We start from the raw sequence: 22,701 nt of genomic DNA, 5'->3' as shown, positions 1-22,701 counted from the left end.
TCAACATTGTACCCACTGATAAGGCAAATTAATAAGAAAGTGTGCTATGTCTACCTTCAATGCTGCTGCTTGCGTGAACAAGTTATCTCGGAGCAGACGTAACCTTAGGCTTTGGATCTGTTCCTGTGTTGGCTTTGCTCGAACACTTTGCAGTTGCATTCATTTATACTTATCGAAGGTACAGAAACATTACAAAACAGATGTACTGTCGTAGTTTGCGTGCATGGCGGTATATGACTTTTTCAGTGGTGTTTGCATCCTGCAGTGTTTGATGGATAAGATGTTACATGGCTTGTTGATGAGAGATGTGCTTTTACTTTTCTAAACATCAGATTTACTTTCATTTGTGCCAGTAAGCATCCACCCAATACACCCTTGCACATTTTCTAACATTTACATCTTTCAAAAATGGTCAAATCTTGTCAGTTTTAATATTTGATATAGCTACCCAATTATCTGCCTCATCAATGCTCTTGTAAAAAAGAAGTGTGCACTTAACTGTATAGAATGTGCACATGTAGTGTACTTCAAATCTTGTATGCATATTTTTAAAAACTCTACTTGCAGCTAATGTAATATTAATGAATTAAAAAGCCACTTAAGTGCACTTTCATAAATGTTTTTAACACACTTTAAAAAGTAATATCAAAGTTTTACTTTAAGGTACATTTTAAATCATTAACATACTAAAGCACATGTAAAGTAAACTGTAGTGTGTTATTCATTATTACACTTTAAAGTTAATATATTTTAAATGTACTAAATTGCAATGTGCAAATGTGTAATTACAAACATATTTAAATACACGAGATAAATGTTTAAATAGAAATAACATTAAAGTATATTTTAGTTTACCTTAAATGCTTGTCAGTACATTCAGTAGTAACTTTAACCACATTTCAAAGACAATAGAAGTAATTATGAAATTACATAAAGATTTAAGTCCTACTTAAGTGGGTCAGAAAGCACTCAGCTTTTTTAATTAATTACTACATTTTATGCAATTAAGTGTTCAATATTATTTTACGGTATATGATTTCCATACAGTACTCTTCGTAAAAGTGTATTAAAGTGTCCTTATTTTTCACAAGAGTGAAGACAAAGGTGAATTCACTTTCGTATCTTCTGAAGTGCTAATGCTGTGCACTTGTTTCTCCGTTATTTGACAGGGGTGTTTGACAATGGGCTTGAGACAGACTCTGAGGAGACAGAGAAGAAAGAGATCTTGAAAGAAGAAGACGGGTCTGTGGAGGATGACTTGCTTTATTACTCTGACGCAGAGAACGTTGTCTCTAAAGATGGAGATCGCTTGAGGAACGGTGAGCTCAAAGATAACCTGAGAAAACATGTATCTGGTTGAAAATCAATTGGAAATCATGGTAACTTTAGATTAGGAAATGCATTTTCACTATACTATTAACTCAGAGTTTTGCCTCAATTAACTCCTAATTTGCTGCTTTTAGTTGTTGTAGTAGTTATGTTTAGATATGGTGTCGGGTTAAAAGATCTAGATTAATACGTGCTTTATAAAACAGGCAATATGCTAGTAATATGCATGTTAATAAACAACTAGTTAATAGTGAATCAGGTTCCCTAATCTAAAGTGATACCGAAATCACAATACACACAAAATTCATCATTTTTAAGCACATGTACGGGCTTGTTTTAGTACACAAACAAACACTTCTGTACTGTAATCCTATAGAGAGATGTAGATTTTCTATTGTATTTCACAATGCTCTATAAATGTTAGAAGTATCAGACCTTTTCTAGAACCCACAATCTTTCCCCACCTTCCCACCGCAGCCCCTTTAGCTCAAAGCAGTGTTTGGTTTTGTGCTGAAATTGAATTTGAATATGAAAGAGAAGATTGACGAAATATGGCATTTTGAGGGAAGACCTACTGTATATGTTACTAACAGGGTTATTGGTCATAGTAAATAACAACAGAGTTGCTGGTATTTGCTGCAGGCCTCCACCATCAAACTCAGGCTAATAGCATCAGCTCTTTGAACTGAAATTCAATTACAGGCGTTTCTGCCGGCCACACCTCACCGTCACAACGGTATAATTCAGAGCCCCCCCAGCCATTTGAAATTCACTCTGCATCCTAACGTTATGCTTTTCTATTTGTAAACGATGAATCTTCTCTTTGAAATGCCTGTCTCGGTATCCCTGACGTCCAAAAGTTTGCGACGGCAAAAGTGAAGTGCATAAACTACCTGCTTTGCCTGCGAGCGTGCAATCTTCAAAAGAACAATCACTTGCGCTTTTTTGTTCCAAATTGGTGGAACGATGTGTGCCGGTTTGCTTTTGTTCTTGTTGAATAGCAAGAGGGGCAATTCTTTTTAATTTCCTCGCATGTTTTGACCTATTAAGTTTTGAAGGGCAGTGGCAAAAACATTTTTGAATATTTGAATATTTATTGTTTTTCTTGATTTTTTTTCTCCCTCACTTGATCACATAATTGCTTTTTGAATCTCTGAACCGTATAATGGAAATGTCAAGAATAAAAGTATAGATCATGACACCTATACCTGATGAAAATGAGTTATGATGTACCGTTTATGATTTTCTCAGCGGGGTCATTTCGAGCCGCTCTCAGGACTGTATGATTGCTTATTAATTACTCAACCATGAATAAATAAATATGTAAGAATGTCAGTTTTCCAGCTGAGGTTTATTACATATATGAAAAGTCATATAATAGAATAGTTAATCTGCAAACCGTATAATAAAAATGTCAAAAATAACAGAGTAGATAATGGCATCTAGATGAGTTATGATTTCATATTTATAATTACATTAGTAGTGGAGGTAAAGCTGATTAATTACTCTAGAACAAATAGATGGATCTGTAAAAATGTCATGTTTCCAGATAAGGTGCTTTGAGAAAATATTAGCACCTGCTCGCTGACAGCGCTGAGTAGTAACTGAGTACATGTGATCTGGATTATGTAATCAGATTCCAAAAATGATGTACTTGTAATTAGATTACATTACATTTTTAAAATACTTGTAATCGGACTACAGTTACTTTTTTATTGATTACATGATTACATATTATCCACAAAATAGCATTTAATTATTTCATATATTAATTATTAATACAGTTGTGCTCATAAGTTTACATACCCCTTGCAGAATGTGCAAAATGTTAATAATTGAAACAAAATAAGACGGATCATGAAAATTGTTATTTGTTAATATGTTATTTTTTTATTTAGTACTGTCCAACACAATGCATTAAAAGCTGGGGGGTGTAAACAATTTGAATTGGATGATCAGGGTAAATTGTACTTATTTTGTCTTCTGGGAAACATTATGTAGCTTCTGGAGTCCAGTACTAAACTACAAAATATGATCGTTAAACAAAATGAGAAGAATTTACACATCATCATCCTGTTCAAAAGTTTACATCCCCTGGCTCTTAAAGCATTGTGTTGCCTTCTTGAGCATCAGTAAATGTTTCCACCTTTTATAATAGTTGTGTATGAGTCCCTCAGTTGCCCTCAGTGTGAAAAGATGGATCTCAAAATCATACAGTCACTTTTGGAAAGGGTTCAAAATATGCAGAAAATGTTGGAAAACCAAAGAATGTGCAGGAGTTGGAGGATTTTTCTGAAGAACAGCAGGCAGTTGAACTGCTCAGGACAAACAAGGGACTTATGAACAACTATCACAAAATATAAAAACAGTCGTGTTTCATCGAGGAAATTACACTTAAGATTCAAGGGTATGTAAACTTTTGAATGGGGTCATTTTTTTTTTTTTTAATAAATTCAGTTATTATTTTGTCTTGTGGAGTATATGTAAACATCTGTTATGTGAAATAGCTTATTCAGGACAGTACTAAATTAAATTAAAAAAAAATAACATGCAATTTTCATGATCCCTCTTATTTTGTTTCAATTATTAACATTTTGCACATTTTGTAAGGGGTATGTAAACTTATGAGCACAACTGTATATTTTCTTTCTCTTTGTAATTTTATATCAGTATGGTACAAGATTATCCTTTTTAAATCAATGTGATAAACAAGTTAGGTCAAAAGTAATCTAAAAGTAATCCAAAAGTAATCTGAATATATTACCTAAAATGTGCAATTTAATGGATTACTTTACCAACTACAATTTTTGTCATGTAATTTGGAATCAGTAATGGATTACAATTTATAAGTAGTCCACTCGTCAATTTCTCAAAATTACATAGGAATCCATATTTTTCAATATATTGCTTTTTTTTTTACTCATAATTTATCTGAATACATGTAACCCTCTGGTTTGAACATGCACCAGCTTTTAAGTGTTATTTTGGCTGTCTTGTCCCTTTAAGAAGGTTTAATACTTGGCTCTGTCCCTGTTTTTATTCAGCTCGAGTTTTAAGATCATACGGTTTTATCCATTCTAGTCGCTAGAAAGGAATTTCCTGTCTGCAGAGGACATGGTCTGATTCCCTGTCTGTGTGTGTGTGTGTGTGTGTGTGTGTGAAGTTGTGTGAGGATCTGAGGTAAATAGGCCTGTTCTTGGAGTTAACTTCTCTTGCCTGTGACGGTGTTAAATAGTACTTTGCCCATGGTGTCAGAGCCAAAGGCAGAAAATCCTTAATCACAGCTTAATTAAGGAATCATCTTGTAGCTTAATTTCTTTCCCAACACTGTAATTAAACATTTCCAATAAGTTTCGTCACAGGGCTTAACACAGGCAGCCGGTCTGTGATCAAGGTGGGTCCAGGGACTTGCTCTCTGTCTCTTTTCCATTCTCTCCAAAGAAACGAGCATAAAATCCCACAGCAGACACTTGAAAGAATCCAAAATGAGAAACTGCACATTGGAATTACAAGGAATAAGGGTTTTAAATGAAAGAAAATGAACAGATGCTGCCGCTGCGACTGGCGCGGTTAGGTTTACTGACTGTGCTACAGTTTAGCCGTCTGTACCGCAAAACCTTTAAGCTTTGATGTCTTTATACAGGTGAAATGGGTGGAAGTTTAAAGGTGGAGCAACAAGACAGTGACGGACAAGAAGAGAGAGTCCAACCAAGCCCATTGACAGGAGAGGAATGGGACGGCCCAAGTAAGACAGTTGTCCAATCACGTCTCAACAGTCTCAGCATATCTTACATTGGTAACACTTTATTTCGATAGTCCACTTCAGACATTATACTAACTATAAGTAACTTTACAACTACATTTCAATTAGCAGTCATTAGAGTATTAATATACTGTCTGCTTAACAGTGTTGGGGAAAGTAACATTTAAAAGTAATGCATCACAATATTGCGTTAGTCCATAAAAAAGTAACTAATTGCGTTATTTAGTTACGTTTTATGGAAAGTAATGCATTACGTTACTTTTGCGTTACTTTTTGTCTCCTAGGCTGGGCTTGCTTATTTGTTTTTTTAATAACAAAAAACCCAAAAGTTATATTTCTGGCAACTGTAAGCTTCACTTTCACACTAAAAGAGAAATTAATCAATTTCAGGCTGAAGGAAGTGTTTCTGCACTTATTCCCAATTTCTCACATCATGGGGACAGGAGAGATGCTAGTGAATGAATGGGAAAACAATGTACTTGCATTACTTATTTGAAAAAAACATATTCTACTGACTGTAAGTAACTTTGCAAGTAGCCTACATGTTAACTTATTCTACTAACCCTAACCTAACAGTCTACTAATACTCTAATGAGAATTAGTTGATATGTAGTTGCAAAGTTACATATAGTATTATGTCGAAAATGGACTATCTAAATAAAGTTGTAATACAATGCAACATAGATAAATCCACAAATAACACAGAGTGCATATGCCACAGTTGCACAGTGCAAGACGGAGTAAAGTGAGCCTGAAAGGTGCAGCTGGATGATGTAATAAGCCTTTTCCTCTTTAAAAGCATGAAATCTCATAATGTAATAATGGCACTTTGGGAGGCGTTTATCTTGTGTTTCACACTAGATTTACACAATACAGCCACTAGTGCCAAACTGAGCTGACTTGTCTCCTATCTTTATATCTGATCACGGGTCTTTGTAATCAGTTCTTGATGGTGAGATATCACAGCACACTGATATTCACGCTCTTTGTTGCACTCTCTATCTCTGGAATTCTCTTTCTCTCCCTCCAGTCATCTGAATAAACATGATTAGTTCGGTTACAGACTCATTCGAACAATAATGAGGCACAGCGTTTTCTTATCTGATCAGGAAACAGTGTTTTTGTCTTCAGTTCAAGTCTCACTATGCCAAGCCAACAGACACAGAATATCTGGAATTGGTGTTTTTGTGTGTGTTTGTGTCATATCTGGGATCTGACACCACATTTTGTGGATGCTTCATCTCATACGCCTCTAAAACAATCTGTGCATACTGTAAAATGCCATTCAAAAGTCTCTTATGCTTACCACGGCTGCAAAAAACAGTGAAATATTATTACAGTTTAAAATAACTATTTTCTATTGTAATACGGTATATTTAAAAATGTAATTTATTCCTGTGATCAGAGCTGAATTTTCAGCATCATTATGCCAGTCTTCAGTGCCACATGATCCTTCAGAAATCATTCTAATATGCTGATTTGCTGCTCAAGAAATATGATTATTATTATCAATGTTGAAAACAGTTGTGCTGCTTCATATTTAAATGGAAACTATAATACAGTTCTTTGATGAATAGAAAGTTAAAACTGTCACTTCTACTGATCAATTTAATGCATTCTTGCTGAATAAATGTAATAGTTTCTTTTAAAAAATCTTACTGACTCAAACTTTTGAATGGTAGTGTATGTTTCATGAGAAATAAAGTGTAATAATATTTGTTAATAACAGCGCTATCACTGTAAAAATGTAAAACATGAAGTAGCGATGCAGTTTTTGTTTAATCATTGAAAAGAGGTGGCAGATATGCTAGTTATTTGAATGCATTTCACGTTTAAATTCATAGAGGAGAGAGTCTTGCTTGCTACAGTAGCACAATAATCTTATTTGCATATTCATTTACCCCAGTGCATCTTAATAGGAAACCATTACTGTAGTAACGTGTTTTCAAGGCACATCACGCTCAATCTGTACTGCAAGCAAGTGTCGTGACACAACAAAACAAAGGGTGCTTGCACACTAGAGAAAACTGAGCGTTTCACCAACAGGAATATGTTAGAATCATTTGAATGTAGTTATACAGCAATTTGGATTCCCACAAGCACAGCTTGACCTGCCTGATTGATTTTGAAATGCGGGTTGTTTTGTTGAATTTAGTGGGAGTGACGTAGTTTCATCGTGTCACACCACACTCTTTTTCTTTTATGTTTCGTGACCCTCATAACCTGCCGGATCCGTCACTGGTCCTTGTTCCTGGACCTCAGTTACGAATTAAAGCATTGCCTGGAACGACTTCCAACATCTCAAATTGAATTAGCATCTGCAGTTATAACTTCCCTATGAATATCGCAGCGGAAACGGCAACGATTGTCAAAAAAAGAGTGAGAGATGTACGCGAGGAGCCCAATTCTGTCCGAGGCCCCTCAGAAGAAGGCAGGATGGAGTGAGGGATTTTAATGAAAGTGTAGTGGATTAGAGAAATCCCTGGAACAATATAAAATCATTACAGCCGCAGTCGACATCAAAGTCCCACTGATTGAGCCCCCTAAAGCCTTTTCACACAGGGAGCGGGAACGCAGCGGAGAACATGTAAACCAGAGCCGAGAGCGGCTGACCACTGCGCTCACATCCGACCGAGAGAGAGAGACGGATTCCAGACTTCTGACATTTAGACAGAGCATCATGGGAAATGAACCCGAATCAAACTGAGGGAATTCATTATCTCACTGGCCTCCTTGTTTTCAGATTGGTTCGGCAGATATTCTCAACCCTGAGTTCAGTACAAAACAAACTATATAAGCACATGTGGTAGCTTTTGGTGTCCCTCAAACAAGCATAAATCACAGTAATGCACTTACAATGAAGACATTTCACCCGATAAACACTCAAATACACACTGTTTGAAGTACAGCCACAGACGTCAACATTTACATGTTAGCATGAGACTAGAGTGATAAAATAACTTGTGTAAAGATAGACTCAGTTTTTCAGCTCCTGTCATGAACACTCAATACATTTTTCTGTTACTATAGTAATAAGAGTAAATTATGCATAACCAACTAACCCTAAACTAAACCCCAACCCATATTAAGGACATCTTTGTTAATTATTACCCGGTACTTAATTACTAAAATCTTCACAACTGATGACTATGACCAGGACACTTTCCAGCTGGATTGCGATGAAATAGAAGTTGTTAAAGACTTCAATCTACTTGGTTCGATAGTGAACACCGAAGCCACATCAACTATGGAGGTTAAGCGGAGAATCGCAATGGGAAAGTCGACGATGAAGTCACTGGACAGGGTTTTTAAATCTAAGGACATCACCCTGTCAATCAAGATTCGGCTTACGCATAGTTTGATCTTTCCACCTACGGTTGCGAGAGCGTTAAGGAAACAGGATAGACGAAGGATCGATGCATTTGAAATGTGGTGCTGGAGGCAAATTTTATCAGTCCCATGGACCGTAAGAGTCTTGGAACAAATCAAGCCGGTAATATCACTTGAATCTCTGATCACACAATTACAACTTGCCTACTTTGGCCACACCATAAGAAGACATCAGTCACTGGAAAAGGGCATCATGCTTGGCCGAACAGAGGGAACAAAGAAACAAGGAAGACCAGCAACCCGATGGTTCGATACAATCACCGTAATGACAACACGGACACTGGCCGAGCTCAATCAACTTACACAAGATCGATCTTCTTACAGATCATTTATCCAACAAGTCCCTATGGCTCGGAACACGAGCTGAAGGCCCTTAACTAACTAACTTAATTATACAACTACACTGTAACAAAGGCACCAAGAAAGCAACCTGAATTTCTCATTTCTAAAAATATTGAGCTAAAAAAAAAAGAACAAAATAAAAACATGCATGAATTTTTCACAATAAGAAGATTAAAAGATTATAAGTTCTCTAAATCGTTGTTTTAGCATTGGGTTACTGTTTAAAAATGTTCTGTGCTCTGTAAAAAAAAAAAAATGTTGGTGTAACTAAAGATTTGAGTTAATACAAAGAAAATGATTGGTTTAATCAGCAGAAACTCAATATATTATGTTACCTTAATCGTCAACATTAATTATATAAGTTCATTTGACAAAAGAAAAAAAAAGTTGAACAAATCATGATAATATTTTTTACAGATAATATGGAACGAAGTCATAAACTCAACCTTAGACCCTGCCTCTCTCCTTCAATTGGCTACAAGTTTGCATTCAAATCTGCTTCCATCCAATCAACAAGCTGCTGAGAACTAAGCCCCACCCTACAGTTTTGTTTTTCCTTTATCAGTTTACTCCTAGGAAAAGATCAATTGCTACTTCTGTTTCATTGTGACCTTATACCAGGGGCGGTTCTAGGATTCCATCTTTAGGGGGGCTTAGTCCTCAGAGAAATCATTAGATACAGCAATACAAATTACCAAAATAAACAGTATTTTACTGTGCTTATGAAAATTGTATTACTGTATGAAGTAACCTAGTAATTAGACACAAACACAATTACCTATTAAAGTTACAGAAGTTACTTGGTGAGTGATTCTCATGTTTTACTTTTGTTGTTTGATTAACATTATTAGCCTAATATAAGAAATGCATGGATCCGTTATACTGACACACATCCAATACTTTCTCAACTGTTTATGTTTATTTAAGACTTAAGCGACTGCATTAACTTGGATATTTACTTATTTGCTCGAGAAGAAGCGAAAGTGAATGACCTGATCTCATGAAGGTGCGTTTCGATGGCACGATTTTCTGTTTCTACTTGGTGTGCTATTTATATGCAGAAACTGACTTTGGCATGCATATGAAATGCAATGGTTAGGTTTAGGGGTGTGGGGAAGGTGCGTATCATACGCACACCAAATAGGAACAGAAAATTGTGCCATTGAAACGCATTTTCATGAGACCATGCTGGCGTGCTGTCCGTGCAGTGCCTCTCAGTGTTTGCGCTTCATTCAAATGTGCGCGCGCACATTAACCATCTATCACAGCGCGTGAGTACCACACTGAGATCGATAAACGAATGATAAACTTTCTTAAGGAAGCAGCACTGGCCTGATCGTTCAGATAGCTGATTATAGTTTTAGGGGGGCTGAGACGATAAATAGTGGGGCTGAAGCCCACCTAAAAAGGGTCTAGAACCGCCCCTGCCTTATACAAAACAAAATTTGCTCGTTTTTTTTTTTAACTTGAGTCAAAATTGTTTTCTGAGGTAAAACGTACAAACGGAAATAGCTCACTTAAAAGTTACACGTGACCTTTCTGTAAACTTCTTCCCTGTTAGACAGCATTCAGTTCAAAAACCGTCCCGAGCCGCGAGATCTGTCTGTGTGACAAAAGTTTGCGTGCTCCTCTTGACCCTCCTCAGACGGACACAATGTGGCTCATTCACTGCCGGTGCGATACGCCTGTCCCTCCTTACGCCTGCAGGAGGGGGGTGGGGGGTTCTGTCAGCCGAATTAAAATACCACGTAATAATAATAATAATAATATAAATAATGACATTGATAAAAGGGCTAATCTACACAAAACAAAACAGCGTGTTCCTCCCTGATTGTGTGGGTTGTTGCGGTATTCAATTAGGCCATTTTCACTGGCATATTAATCATCTTTTCAACAAACAAGCCGGCGTTAATTAAAGCGGAGCGCGAGGATAAAGACGTGTTGCTGGATCATCACTCCGTTTATCAGCGGCGCGCACACACCCCGCCGTTTAGCAAATCCCGCGCAGCGCTGCGAGGGGAATTTCAATGCTCTCTGGTTTGGAGCTGGTTTTTGGGAGGGGAGGAGGTGGATTTCGCGAGTTTCAAACACGAAGACTGTCAGTGTGAAGCCCTCTGCCCTTCACTGCCGGGAGATGAATTTATTCCTCAGTTTTATTCCTTCTGAAAAAGAAAAAAAAAAAAAGAGCGCGGAGAGTAAATCGCTTTAACCCGAAACGCACGCGAGAGGAAGTTAAAACTCTGTGCTTCTCTTTTAAGGGCCTCGACAGGGAAGAGAGTCAGACCTTTGAATAGGGTTTAATATGATGAATGAATGGATGTTTGGCTGGAATCTGTCTGATATTAATGCACATATTAGCGAGATCTCAAATGCACATGTCGTTAATTGCAAAAGTTTGCAGAACTTTTGCCATGAGTTCCATAACACGCATATTGTTAGCGACATTTATGTGTTTATGTTTATCTATTGGTCAAATAGTATGTATTACACATTCAGTAGTGCGATCCATATGAGATTTATACAATATTTTCATAATTTCCCCCAAAATATGTGTTGTAGGCTATATTTGGATTTTTTATTTATTTATTTAATTAATTTTTGATTATGTTCTAGTCTTATTGGCCACATTCATGAGATGCAATCAGAACAAATTTCTGCATGAATCATTTGTTAAACTATTATTATGTATATTGTCACAGTTCATTGTGGCAACGTTTTTAATGGGGTTTAATATGATGAATGATGGATGTTTGGCTGAAATCAGACTTATATCTGTTGGTCAAATAATATGGATTACACATTCAGTACACAGTGCAATTTATCGCTAACAAATAATCCATATACTATATTATAGACATTAAGTTAACACATTTTATACAATATTTTAATCAATACCCCCAAAATTGTATTACATATTGTTCCCTACAAAAATTAGCAGAAATCTTTACCATAATATCATCATATCATCGGTTTATTGTTATATTTACAGTTACATTTATGCATTTACTTTTATCTGTTGGTCAAATAACATGGATTACACAGCACAGTACAATTTATTGATTGCAAATAATCCATAAACAAAATTATGGAGATTAAATGAACACATTTTATCACTCACACACACACACACACACAAGTGTGTGTGTTTGTGTATCTTGTTCTTTTATATCTTTATGTTCTAGTCTTATTGGCCACATTCATGAAATGCAAAACGTACAAATGTCAATGTGTAAATCACTTGTAAAAATGTTTTAAAGATATTGTCGCATTCAGTTCATCTAGACCAAAAACTGACACAAAGGTTTGTTCTGCTCGCGTTTCATAAATGAGACCCATTACATCGTAGACAGAGAAGAGCCAAACTCTTGAATAAATCGAGTACATCACGTGTGCGTTGTGTGTCCAGGGCAGTCGGCGCGTTTGAACCCCACTCATCCACGCAGTGCACTTTGCCTCCGACATCTCAGCCGGCGAAGGACTACATCACACAATCACACCACACTCCCACAATCCCTTTCTTCTCTGGCTGCTCGACTCCAAGCACACTCAAACAGCCTGATGCACCGCACTGAGATCTTTCTCATTCTCCCGCGCATTCTCTCTCGCCCTTTTCCCGTCTCTCTCTCCAGGAACTCGCGGCAGAGAGAGAGGAGAGAAGTCAAAAACCCGCGACAATGTGCCAGAGAAATATCAGAGTGGCTTTTTTTTCACTCGTCACCCAAGCCAAAGATGGGCCGTCTCCAAATCCTGCTGCCCTATCAGACAAATTAAAGTAAATCAAGCATGAAATGAAGCAGGAGAGCCTGGAGATAAGGTCCCTTTAAGTCCCTCACAGATTAGACCACTGAGAGAGAGAGAGAGAGATGGAAGAGAGGGACAGTGTGGAAGGAGAGAGGTGCAGAAAAGGCCGGTTTGCTGGTTTCTCTGTGGCAGACGGTGCTTTTGATTACTTCACTTTGGCTTTGACGTAGAAGAACAGTGGAGCTGTTCCTTCAGTCATTTTTCTGATAATGACTTTTGTTTATTTTAGTGCTCCTGCGTCCTGAAGTGCTTTGGAGTGTGACTACGTTTTGGAGATGAAGTGTAGTTCATTGCGAGTGTCCTAATGTTCATTTGATGCATTGAAGTGGAACGGTACAAAAAAATATTTGGAAAGAAAAATCCTTTCCGCAGCGTGATATTGTAGTAGCTTTTAACTTGGGTTTTCTCAAACATTGATTGGATTGTAAATTACAAGTCTGTTCTTAGTTTTAAATCAAAACGGACCCTATTTTCTTAATACACATTGCTGTTGTCATTGTGAATGATCTGTGCACTTTAATCCAGAGATAAAGAAAAAAACGCTTTGCAATCTTTTTTCAGAATGCAATAATTTGCTCCGCCTATAAAACAACTTTCCTTTTTGGTTTACATTAAAATTATGATACTTCACCCCACCATTAATCAGGCCTTTTGGTATAATGGCCACTTTTCATTCCTGATGGTTAAAAACGAGTCCCATCCTAATTGTTCATTTTACTAAAAGAAAAGAAAAGAAAATTCTGTCATAATTTGCTCACCCTCTTGTTGTCCCAAAAATTGTATGACTTCTGTGGAACATAAAACATGATATTTTGATGGATGTTGGTAGCTAAACAGTTTTGGTTCCCATTGAGATCAACTGTGTTTTATCCATAGAGTGGAATTCAATGGGAGCCGAATTGTTTGGTTACCAACATTCATCAAAATATCTTCTTTCATGTTACACAAAGTAATAAATGTCACATGGGTTTGGAACAGAGTCAGAAAGTAACTTTTCAATTAAGGGGCAATATTTGCCCCTGGTAATGCACAACAAAAAAGTAACACTTTATTTCGATAGTCCACTTTAGACATTCTACTAAAAGTAAGTAACTTTCCAACTAGCAGTCATTAGAGTATTAGTAGACTGTCTGCTTAATATCTTCTAACACTTTATTTTGATGGGTCCACAACATACAACACACTTACTGTGAGAAACTTTGCAAGTATATGTCAATTTATTCTACCAACCCTAAACCTACCCTACTGAGAGTTAGTAGACATGTAGTTGCAAATTAATGAAAAATAGTTGACATGTAGTTACAAAGTTACTTATAGTTAGTAGAATGTCTAAAGTGGACTATCAAAATAAAGTGTAACCAAATAAATAAATAAATAAAATAATGTGTGTGTGTGGGTGGGTTTTTTTTTTTACCCTTTATCTTCAATTTGTGGGGCATTTTTGTTCATTTTGGTGGCATTTTTTCCACAAGCCCGTGTTTATTTCTGAGCCTGGTTTGGAACGACACGAGGGTGAGTAAATGATGACATGATTTTTGAATGAACGATCTTTTAAAACTTCGATGTAATGTGGTTTCATGTTGTCTTTACGGTTCCCGATTTAAAATGAACCTTTTAATTTACGTTATAAACCTACATGACTTTCTTTCTTTTGTGGAACACAAAAGAAGATATTTTAAAGAATGTTCATGCTGCTCTTTTCCATACAGTAAAAGTGAATGGATAAAATTACCATAAAGCAGTCGTCATTTGCTGAAAATCTTCCTTTTCACTGCAGCTCTCAAATTTTTAAAACTAATTTTAATTCATTTTAAATGTTTTTTTTTTTTCTCTCGCTTATGCATAAATTCATTTACAGGCAGCTACAAAGACATATTTACCTGTTTTGACTGAATAATTTCCTTAAATTATTCTAAAGTACAAACATATTGCACCATCTTTAAAATTCATGAATATCTAAAAATATATTTATATATAAAACGTTTTTGAATCATGCCCCACATTGGTGCCCTTCTGTGGCTGAAGACATCTATTAATCCAGAGAGGGGATGGGTGTAAAGGCTTAACCCTGATCTCCTGAAAGCACTGCCTCAAGATTCTCTTTATTTATCAATCCATCTGCCGGCATTTCGCATCTCCTCCTGAAACTGGATAATTTAACACGCTTCTGCACTGTTCACATCAAAACTTCCAGCAGAAAGAGGCTTAATCCACCTTATCTGAAGCCCTGTCAAAGCAGTGAGCGAAAGCCTAATCAAAGAGACAGGCAGGGTCACCCGGGAGAGGGTCCGACGGATGGGTGTATGATTTCTAATTGAGGGAGATGCTCACACTAGGGCTTAGTCTGCTCATGGAGTAACTGTGGTAACTGTGTAGATGTAGGTTTAAACCCCATGAACTTTCAGCATTGTGCCCTTGAGGAAGGCACTAAACCCCAGGTAACCCCAGGTGGATTTTCCCTGTAATTGAAATGCACATACAATATATACAATGTAATACACAATATGAAAGAACATATATATGTATATATGGGTTGATTAAATAATTTCTATTTCAAATAAATGCTGTTCTTTTGAACTTTCTATTCAATCAAATTCTGAAAATTCAAATCCTGAATCCTGTTTCTTAAAAACAATTATTAGGTAGCACAATCATTTTTAACATTGATAATAATCAGAAATGTTTCTTGAGCAGCAAATCATATTAGAATGATTTCTGAAGGATTATGTGACTCTGAAGACTGGAGTAATGATGCTGAAAATTCAGCTTTGATCACAGGAATAAATTACATTTTACAATATATTCATATAGAAAACACTTTAATAATATTTCAAAATATTACTGTTTTTACTTTATTTTTATCAAACAAATGCAGCCTTGGAGAACCTAAGACTCTTCTCAAAAACATTACAAATCTTACCGACTTCAACTTTTTTTTTTTTTTTTTACATAACATCAAAAACAAGTTAGAAACATGCTGAGCTGCTGTTTGGGTCATAACTTTAAGTTTTTGTCTTCTAAGGGGAGCTGAAAATGTTTGGTGAAGGAGGAGAGAGAAGGATTTGTTCTTGTCAGGCACTTCTGCTGGGCACCACGTGGGGACCTTTCCCTGGGAAGATTGAGGTGGCCACAGGAGGAAGTGACAAGGTAGGCTCACTTTAATACAGCTGTTAAACTGAGTGGGTCTGATATAATGATATATGTTGATGATGATGGGATAGAAAAGGATAAAACGTATATTATTCAATTACTGGTTGTAATGGGGAAATTTCATATACACAAAATGAAGTGGTCGGGTGGTAAACCAAATTTTTTTTATTTTATCAACGAATTTAAACAATATTGTAATATGGTATATAAATGTAAAACAAAAAAAGCTCTCAGGACTTATAATGTTATCTGCAAATTTGAAGTGGACAAATAAACTGTACCATCTTCATTATTTTAGTTATTTTATTTATAATATATATTTTATTTTTTCTTCCTCTGGCTAATTTTTATTTTACTTGTAATCTTGTGTACTGATGGCATTTATATGCAAAGTTGTATTTCTCTTGTGGTTATATATTTTCATATAAATTCGGGCTAAATGTGGACATTTAACGTGGACATAATTCTGAGTTTTTTCATTCACAAATTTCATTTTCCATTTCTTTTTCACTTACCAAGCTTTTTTAATGCTATTTTGATGCTTGCAGAAAATAAGATATGTTTGTCACTGATTGTTTAAATGACACGCCCTCAGTTTGAAAAAAAAAAAAAATCCAGAATTGAATTATCAATTCTGGATTTTTTTTTTTTTTTTTTTGACATTTGACATTGGTGTGTCATTCGTTCATTTCTAAATACAATCATTATGACATGACTTAACATAATATGTACTATTGTGGTTTAGCCAGGTCAACATAATGTTTTATTTTGTATACAGTCTTAATGAATTGTGGGTCATTTTAGGAAGGCATAGAGAGATGGACAGATTGAGAGGGACAGAAGTGAAATCATTTGAGCGCTTTTTGTGTCCATTTTTGTGTTTGGAGGCCTTGGAGAAGGTGGTGTTGTGTTTTGGAGTGTACGAGAGAGAGCGCGAGTGTGTGTGTCACGGGTAATCTGTGCCCGTGGCAGGTTTACCCTGTGAAGCGGACTGGTATCGCAGGCCCATTGTTGTTGCTCCTGTCAGAGCGGGGAGAGGCCGATGGAGGCCTGTGCTGGCCTGATAAGGGGAAAGAGGATTCAGCGGAGAGAGAGAGACAGGCAGAAAGAGAAAGAAATGACTCAAGGAGAGTGGAGTGCTGTGTAGACTCTGTCTTTTTCATGAAGTATTCCCACACAGTCAGATCCGCGCAAACCTCTCTCTTTTTCTGACGCTCCATTCTGAAGGTGAGGCTTTAAAAACAGACACCATACGTGCTGTAAGTGAGTACGCGGGTCGCACGTGGAAGGTAAACAAAGTATGCACAATGTTTGTTTGGTTCTCGTGGGTTTTTACTGGTGTTTGTAAGACAAGGCAGTCATCGCTACTGTTACTATCGCTCAAACTTAAAGGGACAGTTCACCTCAAAATGAACATACTGGCAACATTAGAATTCATAAGAATTAATCAGATCTGAGAGATTTGAGAGACTCAACTTGCATTGAAAGAGGAACCCAGGTGAGAAACCAGTATAGCAACCCATTTATTGCAAAAATACCCGAGAAAAACATACAAATGTCAATGGTCGGAAAACGTGAAATCGGTTTCCTGGGACAACAATCAATTATACCGTTAAGTGTCACTATATAAATATATATTTGACAGCTGACCGCCACGACTGCCCAACCAGAATCAAGTATTCCAGAGAGCCATGTTATAATAATAACTATAGTATTTTTCTCTAAACAAGTGGACTTAGTTGCATCAGTAGAAAAAAAAAAAAAAAGTTGTTTGAGAGATATTTTAAAGAAAGTAAATCATTAAGAATGATTAAAAACTAAAGTTTTTTGGTAACACTTTACTTAAAGCCTTTATGTATAATGCATTATAAAGGTATTCATAATGTATGTTATAATGCATTATATCTTTTCATAAATAATTGTAACCAAAGTTAACATGCATTATAATATTTGAAGGTTTGTTTGTTGTGTGTTTTAATGCATTATGCATTTTATAGGTGTAGTATAAATATTGTAAATGTGGTTACAATTATTCATGAGAACATATAATATGTTATAATGTGCATTACAAAGCATAATTAATGCATTAAAATGGCTTATGCATGCATTAAAAAGGCTTTATAATGCATTATATACTTGATTGATTACTGATCACACTGATCAATTAGTCACAATAAGATCAAGAACATTTATAAAGTACATAGTCAAGTTGAATTTCACTTTCGCCATTACTTTTCCTGGAAAAATAAATAAATAATGCAATTGCAGACACCAAAATCTGCAATCAAACAAGATTTCAATATGAATATTTCTGATCAAACTTGTCTAAAGGCTGGAATACACTACATGACCTTTGCACAGATTTGACTCTAATTTACAGTCTGAAGGAGTCGACTGTAAAACGGGCCAGTTGGAGTCGATAGACTTTACAGTAAATCACATAGTGTATGATGGTCACATATTTTTTGGCTTCAGACTGTGATTCCATACATTCGTCAGAGACCATCATCAACATGTTTGATATTTTAAGGCGATTTCATAACCCATATTGTTTTCATTTGTTTTGTGTCTTTCAGCAACAAGGCACATTTCTCTGTGAGTTTGTTGTGTTCAAAACAACATGAAAAGTCTGGTAGTGCGATCCCCAGTCGGCAAGTGTATAATGCTTAGTGTTATAGTGTATTCAAGCCTCAAGAACACTGTAGAAAATGATTTTTTATATATTTTTTTCAGTGTGTTATTTGCTGGTTCTTCATAATTATTTGTGAAATTTACTAGCACTTTATGTGAAAATTCAATGAGGGTTTATTTTGATTTAGTTTAGGTCTGCATTGATATGCATGGACCACAAGCAGACCCCCATGTCATCAGTTTGTACTAATTTCAGATGAATTCATCACAGCCCTTCGAGGTGAAGTGGATACGATCTCTGCTACCTGTAGGGATCGGGACACGTCCTGCTCTAGAACAGCATCCTCCCTTCATATCCCTGTGGGGGAGGAAAGGGAACCCAATGCTTTCCAGACTCTGAGACGGTTATCAGTGCGCTTATCTCTGCAGGAGCTCGCGCTCCCGCTCTCTCGGGCCAAATCTGCATTTTTGCTGAATCGTATCACCTTCCTGCCGACTGGTCAATCCCTGACCAGCCTGACAGGACTTTGTCTTATGGCCTATTAGAAATAGAGAGCGATAAAGCATACTTAGCACACTTTCAACAAGAACACTTACTACAGAAATAATATACTTTAAAAGAATAAAGTGTGAACTTAATGTAATGTTTAATGCAAGTATTTAAATTAAATGTATTATATTATAGTTTAAAGTATTTTAGTTAAAATTTCTGTTAATTGCAATTAGCTGAAATACCCACTAAGGCCCCGTTTACACTAGTGCGTTTTCGTTTTAAAACGGCGTTTTAAAATAAAAACGATCCTCATCTACACTGGATCTATGGGTATCTATGGGTACAATACGCATCTATGGGTGCAATAATGTGCATGATGTTATTGTTTACACGGTCGTCAAGGATACACTTTAACGCCATCGTTTTCTAAAGTCTCCGTTTTGCTCCGTTTACATTAAAACACAACCCCGGTTGTCATTATTACAGAGTGTACTTAAGCGTGTTAAGAAACAATCATGAAAGTGAACTCTCTTGAAGTACACTCAAGTTGCCTTTAGTTTATTAATATTATATTATCTACAAGCATAGTTTAAAAAAAAATCTATATACTTTTAAGATTCGAAGTACATCACAAGTGCATATTCAATACAATTAAGTGCACTTCTTTTTCACAAGGGTATATTTTGCAACATTACGGATATCACACAATTATGTGAGCATGCTTTTTTTTTTTAAACAGAAATATCCATTTAATTCAGTCACTCTGTTTTCAGTTATGAAATCAAATCCTCCACCCATCCTTTTGAAACCCATGCCAGCTCTTTAAATTCCCCGTGTGTGGGTGTGAGGAAGCTGTGATGCTGTGATAGAGGGCACAATGTGTCTAAAGATCAGCGCTCAGCATCCGCTTCTTCTGTCTCCAAGTCCATGCCGCTCCATTCTGGATCCCAGAGCTCCCAAAGGATGAGATCTGATCAGGTGAAACATTCAGAGGCTCTCTAACAATGCAGCCATTCAGAGGGCGAACGGGACGGGGTGTGGCCTGCTCGCCCCTCTCCTCACACACATACGTGGAGATACAGCCTTTGGGAATGACGAATTCATGGTTGAAGTTGTTTAAACAAGCTCACTTAGACATTGGATAGCTTGACCCTCTGATGCATTTTGCAGACAAAAAATGGCAAGTTTTGGGTTCGAGGCTGTGGTCGGTCGCTGTACATGTGGATCAGATGGTCTGTTCTGGTGGGGAGGAGACTGAGGTGTGTGTTTTGTGTCACAGGTTTCGCTGGGGCTGTATGGAGGTCCTCGCTGGCTGATGGACATGATGTGGGTCAGTGCAGAGGACGGAAAGAGCAACTGCGCCGTGTACAGCAAAGGTGAGAGTTTATTCTTTGGGCTGACAAATGTCTTCTGTCAGGCTTCTGTGTCGCTGAACGGGGTGTTAAAGACCCTGTGAAACGCCTGGACAAACACAACTGAAGCAAATCAGAAGGATATCCATCAGTAGAGATGATTTTGAGGAATACAAACTGTTTAAATGCATGATTTTGTGGCAGTGTTTATTGGATCAAGGCCCTTTTTATTGACTGAAATTGTGTTTACTGATTCACATAATAGGAAACAAGGGAGTGGAATGGTAGTGGTATTAGATCGGGATGGAAATTTGTTTCTTTCCTTTTGAAAATAAGAGAAAAAAAATAAAAAATAATATATATATATATGTATATATAAATCAATAAATAAATGTTTTTTTGTTACATTTTCAAGGTTCATTTTTAAAATCATGATTAAATATTTATTTTATAAATTTTTTTTATTCTATGATGAAAAAATATGAAAAAATACTGCTCAACTAAATTATTTTTCAATTTTACTACAAGTAATTATACATGAAAGTACACAGTAAGATTAAAAAGAAGTGTACTTTTATTCAGAAAGGACATAATCAATTGATCAAAAGCGACCGTTTTGTGTGTGTGTGTGTGTGTGTGTGTGTGTGTGTGTGTGTGTGTGTGTGTGTGAGAGAGAGAGAGACAACAATGTAAAAAAATTTACTATTTCAAAAAAATATTGTTCTTTTGAACTTTTTATCTTCCTCAAGTATCCTGAAAAAAATAAAATATTATATATATATATATATATATATGGAAGGGTGTTCCTCATCATCATATCTGAGGGTCTGTAGCATCAAAAAGTTTAAAAGCTCCTCCAGTACCATATTCAGATGACCTCAAAGCTATATCACACATGGACTGAAAGCCACAGCTCAACTCTTAACTCGATTTCATGGGATCTTAAACCCCCATGTCTTGACTTCATATGTACAGGGAATCCAAAAAAACCATGTGCCCTTTTCCGAGATAAAGCCATGGCCCCGTTTTTAACCAAAGAAGAAAAAGTGAGCGGTAATAACTTACCATTCCACGAACAAATGCTCAATGTTTAAAGAGCATAAAGATAACTCTTTGTTGCTGGCGCTCGCTCTCCTTGACTAAAAGTGATATTTCCGCTAAAGTGCTCCAGTTTTTTATTATCTGCAGGGGCTTAATTGATTAATCTACTTACAGTACATGTGTAAGTTCAACAGAGAACAATCCCTTCTCCATTCTGAAAAAAAGACTTGAGGAAATGAAAGACTTAAAGGCCTTTATCGCACTTATCTGAGAACACAGAGAAATAGAATAATGGTTGAACATCTCCAGCAATGTCAAATTCCATTATCAGTGTATTCAAACAGCACCGCCCCCCTGGAGGAGCGCGCGGCACAGCGATTGCGTTTAATTAAAAGACAACGCTGATGAACTGAAGGGCTTTCAACGGAGAAGTTATTAAGGAACTGAAAGGGGGTCGGGATCGATTAGGCCGGGCTGCCGGATATCTCACAACTCTCCGGCTTACTGTACTCAACCGGCTCGCAGAGTTTCCCAGCGCTGGTCACATCAGAGGTTTTGAGTGAGGATTTTATACTGTATGCAGATTATAGGATGTACTCACATATTCTGGATCGAGGGGTGAATTATCATAGTATAATGTTGGTTTTCACACTTTATTTGCTTGCTTGGTCCAAACCCGAGTATCCTACTGGTCTGTTTTTTTGGCTCTGAGGGCCACTTAAATTCATGGGGCCTGGAAAAGTTGTTATGTGTTGGTTGGGTTTTGACACAGAATTCACAAGTCAATTCAATTCCTATTCATGAGGTTTTGATTAGATTCTGATTTGAGATTGATTCGTATATAGATTCTTTAGGGAGGAAAAATCTCTCAATTAATGCTGTAAACTATACAGAGTACTCTGTCATACATTACTATGATATTCAAGGTTAAATTAACAACAGAGACCAGAATTTGTTTTACTTTCATTTTGTTGTTGAAATATAAACTTTTAACATTTGGCTGTCATAAAAACTTGATTTCATGACAGGTTTATTGAAACATGCATTAAATAAGATATCACTAACAGGTGAAAATATCATCAGTATATAATATAGCACAGTGAATATATTTAGCAAAATGCTGAGGTAATTCCTGAGGTAAATGTAACGTTATGTGACATTATTTGCAAGCTGTTTTATTGACCTGTTTTCTGTGATTGACAAACTGATTGAGTAATTAAATCATGATACATTTTAGTTATTCAGTTTTTTTTTTTTTCAACGTACCTTCTGATGATCATTCATATTTATTTCATGCTGTAACTAGTATTAAAGTGGAGGATATGATATTTTCACGTGAGGTAGCTACAGCAATCTGTCATGCCACATTAAAGAGCATCAACACAGTATTTATTGTTGGAATTTGGTGA

At 36.4% G+C, this 22,701-nt stretch overlaps 1 protein-coding gene across 1 annotated transcript in view; it reads left to right on the top strand.

Moving 5' to 3' along the window:
* The window catches only part of zfpm2b (zinc finger protein, FOG family member 2b), a 57,457-nt gene that overhangs the window by 13,771 nt on the left and 20,985 nt on the right, over positions 1-22,701 (top strand). Inside the window, 4 exon segments of the mRNA XM_058753716.1 lie at positions 1,170-1,319; positions 4,973-5,074; positions 15,648-15,772; positions 20,179-20,275. Of these exon segments, the coding sequence (XP_058609699.1) occupies positions 1,170-1,319; positions 4,973-5,074; positions 15,648-15,772; positions 20,179-20,275 (474 nt within the window).

This window comes from Onychostoma macrolepis, chromosome 19 (genome assembly GCF_012432095.1).
Source record: "Onychostoma macrolepis isolate SWU-2019 chromosome 19, ASM1243209v1, whole genome shotgun sequence".
Lineage (NCBI taxonomy): Eukaryota > Metazoa > Chordata > Actinopteri > Cypriniformes > Cyprinidae > Onychostoma > Onychostoma macrolepis.
Note: the sequence above shows the minus strand (reverse complement) of the source record. Positions and strands in the feature narration are given on the sequence as shown.